General features: G+C 43.8%; 1 protein-coding gene across 1 annotated transcript; it reads left to right on the plus strand.

Moving 5' to 3' along the window:
* The first annotated feature begins 1,329 nt into the window (after positions 1-1,329).
* LOC147636516 (uncharacterized) lies at positions 1,330-4,581 on the plus strand. Its single transcript, XM_086801981.1, has 2 exons — positions 1,330-2,074; positions 2,264-4,581. The coding sequence occupies exon 2, from the start codon at positions 2,305-2,307 to the stop codon at positions 4,276-4,278; it is 1,974 nt and encodes a 657-aa protein (XP_086658107.1). The 5' UTR covers positions 1,330-2,074; positions 2,264-2,304; the 3' UTR covers positions 4,279-4,581.
* Positions 4,582-7,743: the final 3,162 nt, after the last annotated feature.

Here is a 7,743-nt window from a genome sequence, read left to right on the forward strand (position 1 = left end):
GACCAAGAGAAAAAGGCCTCTCATGAGGTCAACTATGTTGCTGATGATTGGGCTCTCTAAAAGAGGCCGAGGACTATAACTCTCATCATCCACTACCCCATAGCGTGGTACCTCACTCTTTTCTTTGTTTATACTAGAAGCCAATAAACTACTTTCACACTCATAGCATGGTACCTGTTGAGATGTCAAGCTCAACACGAGCTGACACTCACGAGGCGCTTGCATGACCATTTGACATTTATATCACTGGCGGGTTTGGTAGCTGGCACCGACATATCTTTGCCAGAGATTTTATAGCTGGACTATACAGACTAGTCCACCTCTACCCACTCCTCTTAGCGTGTTCACATTATGGACCGCTTGTATATACTCTATTATGTGTGTTAGTCACTTTATCTTCTTTGTAGACCTCTTTTGTTGTGTGAAGAAGAAGAAGAAGAATTTTCAGCCTCTCACCTTGTGTGCTCTCTTCTAGGGTTTGTGTGTGTGTGTATGTGCTTGCAAGAGCTCAAGCTCTCTTTTCCCCTACATCTTTTCAGTACCTGGGTACTTGACCACTAGATAACGGGATATTTATTGAGGGGAAATTAGTTTATTTGTGGTAATGTTCACCAAATATCAGACTCTCATTGTCAACTACCCATAGCGTCGTACCTCACGTTTTTCTTTGTTTATACTAGAGAGAACATACTACTTTCACACCCACCGGTGCACCCATGGCTGCAAGTTGAGCCATAAGGCTCTTCATGTAGTTTATATGCTTTGGGAGTTTGTTAGAGATGATTTTAGATGAGGTGAGTTGCGAGCTCATGGAACTAGCAAAGTCAGGCCCATCCAAGAGAACTCTTCCTTGCCCATTGAGCCTAGAGTTGAATTTTTGAGGGGTCTCCCCACCATTCAAAATAATGAGAAATGCATAGAATCGAGACATGATTCTAACGTTTAGTCAAAAAATTGGGCATCTAAACACTTAGCTATCAAGGCCGAGTTTCCAGAGTGCATGAACTTCGACCTGTTTTCTTGCCAAAACTTTGAGAGATCTCCATCACCCATACTAGTGGTTGTCGGGGAAAAGATGGGTTCGCTTCTTGAAAAATCTGCCTCATCTTGAGAGGAGAAGGATAAATGTCTTCCACATTTTCAAATTTGCTTTTCACCTTCAACCCATGGTAAGAGGGATTCATGTTTGGTTCAGTCTAAAATGTTTCCTGAACAGTGGAGGGGAGCGAATCCGTTGCCCACCTTGGAAATATGTTAATAGCCTCGATTTTCTAGAGCCGGAAACACCCTTAAGGCCTTTAGAGCTTCCTGCACAAAACGAAACGAGAATCCCACCCATCCTCGAGGATGGGCGGGGTCGCTCCCTGTCCGTCTTCAAAGTTTCAAACCCAGATGCAGTCTGAAAAGACCGTTAAGAGTATAATTATGTTAAATGCACGTGCTTGGAAGCCTATGTTTTCTGTCAGAAATTGGGAAGAATGGGACACCTCAAAAACCGCGCCAAAAGTCGGGTCTTCCCTTTCACAGGACTCGGTTTGCTGGTCAGGCTGGTCGGCTCCCCATCATCACTTTGCATCTGCGTTAAAGCGTTTATATATTGAGCCGGTAATAGAGAGCCTTTTGCAGGGAGATCGGTCGGTTGCAGGATTCTCAAAAAGCTTATTCGCCCAGTTGCCTTTGGCTTTATGGGTGGTGTTAGGCTGACTTCCAAGATGCCCCCTCCCCCTCCCCCTCCCTCCCATTCCAGGGAAGTCACATGAGGGCAAGATTCACCATCAATCTGAGAATAAGCTAAAGCTGACTGTCAAGAGAGAGAGAGAGAGAGAGAGAGAGAGAGAGAGAGAGATCCTGGAAATTCTTGCCTTCCGACTGGCTGATTAGATCCGCCGACGACAGATCAATGGTACATGGTGGGCGTTCGTCCACCGTTAATCCTTTCCCATAAGCTCTGCTGCATGGACAAAGAGGCCTGTGCCCTGGCTATTGGGCGATGCTAAACACTACTTTCTTCATGCAAAAACCGCCCTAACAGTCACATCAATCACCGGTCACACATCTCTTCAATATTGATCAGGTATGATGTTTACTGCGTTTTTACTCCCAAGAGTTTCTTTGCAAAGTCTTCGGGTCTTTGAGATCGTGATTTAAGCTGTGTTCGTGTGCGTGTTCGTGTGGGCGCTGCCTCCCCCGTTCTGATTTAAGAAAAAAAAACAAGTTTGTAGACACGGGCCTCTCTTGATTGGTGTTCATGCTTCCAATTCAGGGGCTGACCTTAAAAGAGAATTTTTATTGACACATCCTGAGATGGGTTGTGTCTCATCAAAGCACTTGAAGAAGCAAGCATACATGGAAGGGGATTGGAAAACCCCTCCCCTCAGAAAAAAGTTCAAGTCCAAGACATTGCACAGTGATCTCGCTTTTGAGGATTACCATCGCCACTTGGTAGCTCTTACATCCAGCTCTTATGGTTTGCTTAAGGTTGATTCAGCTAAGCCTCCAGAGGAAGTGAAGAAGAAGAACCCTGCTCGTGTGGGCTCAATGATTGAGATGTATGATGAGCTCAAGGTCTTGGAATCAATGGAGTCGGCCCCCAGATCGTGGAATGAAGTCAGCAGTGTGCTCCAAACCCTAAAACCCAGTTTCGAGAGAAGCAATTCAATGCCAGTGCAAGAATGGAGCGTGGCAGGGGCCCTGGAAACCATTGACGTTGCAGACATCATGGAGGGCCTAGATGAAGAAAAATCAGGTTCTTCTTCACCTTCACAAGGTGCTGGCTTGATTGCAGCTTCTAATGGTAAACCTCCTCCTCCCCCCCCTCCTCCAACAGTATTTAGCAGCAATGAACACAAAAAATTCGACAAAGCTGCATCTTTCCATACCATCCAGGATCGAGATGTGCAGCGTTGTAATGTGGATACTCTTGCCATTCAGAAACTTCCCAGAGAACCTCTTGAAGATGTGGGAAAGGTCTTTCCATCCCTTGCAGGTACCCATCATGAGATGAGCACACCAATAAGATTCAAAGAGAATGTCAAGCGTTTAGGGTCAGAGAATGGGCAACTCGTTTCTCAGGAAAATCTAACAAGGAGCAACACACCCCATCGTCAGTTCTGTCCACCTGCAGGTAGCCATCATGAGATGAGCAGACCAGGCAGATTTAAAGAGAATGCCAAGCGCTTAGGGTCAGAGAATGGGTACTTTGTTTCTCAGGAAAATGTGACAAAGAGCAACACGCATCCTCAATTCTCTCCACTTCCAGGGTATCAAAACCGACAAAATGGACATCTCTTGACAGAGACTAAGATCGTCACCACGGAAAGCAAGAAAACAGTCGTTGAGAATAGATCTGTGTGCGGAGATATTCCAACCAGGCTTAACTCCGGAGCTCCTCCAAACATAACATATTCAGGATCAAGTGGAAGACTGAAGCTCACCTTGAATTTGGAATATGAGAATACATTCTTCACGAGCACACCTCTAAGTCAGGATGGGTTGAGTCCTGCAGGTTCATCAGCAAGGAGATCATTGGTAAATTATGCAGATGTTCTCACTGAACCAAGTAGTCCCTTGTTTGACCCTGCCCTCCTGGCTTCATATGAAGAGGCTCTGAAGGATCTGCGAAAAGAAGATTGGAATTCTATGAATGAGAATGTCGAGCTGCTTGATATAGATAGAATATCCAAGGGATTTGGAATGCCCATTGAACCTGCAGTCCAAGTTTCTGAATGTGCAGAGTCAGAATCAAGTAAACCTTTTGGTGAGACTATGAACACAAAATTGAAGCTCCAGTCATATGATCCATTAGGTGATTTTGAGAGGAAGTGCCCTCCTCGTGGTGATGAAACAGTCGTGCTTTACACGACAACGTTGCGAGGTATCAGAAAGACATTTGAGGATTGCAATAATCTGAGGGAAATTCTTCAGAGTTTCAGTGTCAGCATTGATGAGAGGGATGTGTCCATGCACTTCAGTTTCCGAAATGAGCTCAGAGAGTTGATGGGGAAGGTAGTGTCAGTTCCGAGAATGTTCATAAAGGGCAGGTATATTGGGGGAGTAGACGAAGTAGCAAAGCTGCATGAAGATGGTAAACTTTCTGACCTTGTCAAAGGGCTCCCTAAAGAGTTGAATGCAGGTACTTGTGATGGATGCGGAGGGATACGCTTTGTCCCTTGCCTGGAATGCTGTGGAAGCCGCAAGATCGTGGATGAAGATAATAAGGTTGTTCGGTGTCCAGAGTGCAATGAAAACGGATTGATTCAGTGCCCAATCTGCTCATAGACTTCGCTTAGGAATATTGTGATTGGTAGGTGATTTGAGTTAAGAGCTACATAGGTAACAAAATGGGTGTTTTGATAAGCTTTGAGGAGTTGCCTGTCTTTCAACTTCATGATACCACTCTTTCCCTTGTAAGAGGTAAGGAAGGTGTATGTAAAGTATTTTAGAAGTCAGCGGCTCTTATGAAAGCAAGAGGAGAGGGATCAAAGTCTCATATGATTTTTGTGGATTGATTGTCAGTACATTTTTTATCGCTGTATAGCTGTACTTGTGATAATATATGGATTTAGTTTTTTGGGTTTGAAACTTAGCGTATGCAATCTACAATTTTTCTTTACGTAATGTGGTTAGTGTAACGGTTAAATAGTGTTGCCCTGATTTGGCAGAAGCGTTTTGTATCATGCATCCTTTCCAATATCATGATTGGATCCTCCATCCACCCTGTTGACATGTTGACACTCCTACAAGGATATAGAACCAATCTTTGCAAATGGGCATTGATGAGGCAAGAATCCTTCCTCATGTCAATTATATTAGCGGAGAAAAACAACTTCTTGTTCATCTATGGATGTAGTGCATGCACATGTCCTTTCTTGCATATGCTTTTGCCATGATCAATATCAAAAAATATGAACTCTTACCTGCTATGATCCATGATTCATCATTCATTTGGCAACCTTGACCCCACAAAAAGTTTGGAGTCACAAACTTCACTATTAAAAATTTGGACCTATGGATTCTTGGTAGAGATTAGAGAAGCACAACTTCAGAAAGTAGTTTAACAAAGAGTACTTCCTGATTTGTCATGGGATGCCACGTAGACATATCTATAGAGAAGGTGCAGGACTTGGGATGGAAAATTGGTCCCATGTGAGCCCAGATTGGGACGAGTCAGCCAGGGTTCCATTCCAGTTGTCCGAGGTTAGGTGTGCATTGTCACATGCGTCCAAGGTCAGGTGTGCACATGAAATAGTGCTAGTCCGCGCTGAGTCTCCCTCTGGAATGATGTCAGTGGTTATGTGTATCTGGCATGATATTGGATGCTAGATCACTGTGTAGACAGTTAGGGTTTGCATATAGGAAAAGGGCCAGCCCATAGGGCCACCCCAAGGATAGATATGGGCATGGGGGAGGTGTAGAACCACCCCCATAGGGGCCAGGAAGGCCTTGGCTGAACCCACCAGCCATGGGATGGCCATGGAAGGGCTGTAGGACAGCCCTAGCGCTCTTGGACAGGTGGCCGACTGGTTACACAGCCCCTAGGGGACTGTAGACCAGGTGTGGGGCAGCCTGTTACTTAAGTCATGCGCAGATTTTTACAGCATTTAATGCTGAATATTCTAGTCGTGGAGTTATTTTCTTGGTGGAGATTAGAGAAGCACAACTTCAGAAAGTAGTTTAACAAAGAATACTTCCTGATCACCTCTACATCAGTATCCAAGAATGGACATCATGCGCCTCACGGTGCCATACTCTACGAGTTGACAACATTATAATCCACCAGAAGTGCAACATGCTTGGCAGGTAGAATGTGTGCAGCATTTGTTAGGTGTGTGCGCGCTCTAAACATCGCATTGGGGATGGAGTCAGTTCCCTTGTCTGGTTATTCTTTTATTATCAAACTTTGATAGGATGCTTTGTAGGAAGCGTGGTGAAACTTCTTGCTTTGCGTTTCAGATCTCCATGAGAAAAAGCACACCAAAAGCAGGACCTGGTTTGCTGATAAAGACAATGTTTTTGTTGTCAATGAAAGTCTGAAACTAGATTCTTATGCAAAAGCACAAGTCGCTTGCTTTGGAGCACTACACGAGTTATCCGTGCAGCAATCGCACTTTGCTGCTTCCACAACCTCTTCGACTCCTTTCCTTTCACATGTGCCAATTGTTGCAAAAGCAGCCGGCGCACGTGCCAACATCTTTAGCTATATTGCTATTATGCCTGCTTTCGACACCTTAAAGCAACTGGAATACGGCTTTAGGCCAAAAAACTACTCAATACTCGTCAGCAATAGTCAAAACCAGATCGAAACTGGTCAAACTGTGTAGAAAACTGGTCAAAACTACCAAGATGTGGTCCCAAAAATGATCAGAAACTAGGAGGGGAGCCTGTAGCGATCTAAGGCATCAACCCACGATGCTTTTGGGGTCGACGCCTCATGAGCAGAATCAAGCAAGGGTAGACTCAACACGATCCTTACTCTGATGAGCTGCTGTGAAATGCCGCCTTCTTGATAAATTGGCTCGAATCTTGTCTGGTTACACACATGAAGCACAGTCCCCACCCATAACAGGCACCCTCCAATTTCATGAACAGCTGGCCATGGTTGGTGTAACACGTGGACTCCAGCCATGCCATGTTGGGTGGAGCTTGGTGCCTTAGGTGGAACTTCAGAGGTCTGGCATCCCTTTCCCGTTAGATTTGCAATCAATTCGCTCTCGCTCTCGCTCTCGCTAGACGTTTACCCTAACTTGTATTTTTTTCTTTTTTAACCAACTTGTTTTAATAAAAAATGTCCCCATTCAACCAACTCCATTCCTTTCCTTCTACTCAAACTATTTGCGGACATAGCACCTTGTGGAGACCATCATTCACCCACTTCAACCACTTTATGGCTCTTTTAATTACTTTTTTGATGTGCTACCTACAAGCATACTTGCTCACCCAACTTTCCATCCCTCCACTTTATGATTTAGAACGTGCCTGGCCTTTAATCATAGTATATTTTTTTGTGACTTATTGTTCATATATTTTCTCTCACAACAAAGATTAAATCAAGAAAGAATGAACAATCGAAGGTTGACTAGCTCCATTCCAAGTTAAATATTACAATAAAAAGGTCAATGATTGTTCATATATTTTCTCTCACAACAAAGATTAAATCAAGAAAGAATGAGCAATCGAAGATTGACTTAGCTACATTGCCCACTCCATTCCAAGTTAAATGTTACAATAAAAAGGTCAATGATTGTACTTTACACCATTGTGCACATGCCAATGTATACTAAAAAGGTCAATGACTATATACTGTGCACAATGAATGACTATATACTGTGCACCATTGTGCACGTGCTAATGTAAGAGCATTGTGGTAACCTCTTAAGGTTTGATTGAGATAGTGTGATACATACTATTGAAAAGAAACCTCCTAGTTTAATCATTTACAATTTGGGTACTATCAATTTGCCATAAAATGTTGTATAACTAGCAGCATAATAGAAGGCCTTGGTGAGGATCATGGCAGCTCTGAACTTGCAAGGCTAGTGCAGATGTTGTGGAGCTTATATCATAGATAGATCAAATATTCGATAACTCAATGGTTACACAAGATTCTTCATTGTTAGTGGTGTGACCAGCCTTTGGTTCCTATGGTGGCAGGCACCAAAGTGTCTCCATCCACAAGGGAAGGGAGTAGTGCCACCGGCATGTGGAAGTCTAGGGGATCAACAATGTAAGTATCAAGAGTTATAG

The sequence above is a fragment of the Cibotium barometz genome, chromosome 8, assembly GCF_041138505.1.
Source record: "Cibotium barometz isolate CiBa-2024 chromosome 8, ASM4113850v1, whole genome shotgun sequence".
Lineage (NCBI taxonomy): Eukaryota > Viridiplantae > Streptophyta > Polypodiopsida > Cyatheales > Cibotiaceae > Cibotium > Cibotium barometz.

Excerpts from the sequence above, each read along its gene's own strand:
- LOC147636516 (XM_086801981.1), top strand. The coding sequence starts at position 2,305 with ATGGGTTGTGTCTCATCAAAGCACTTGAAGAAGCAAGCATACATGGAA.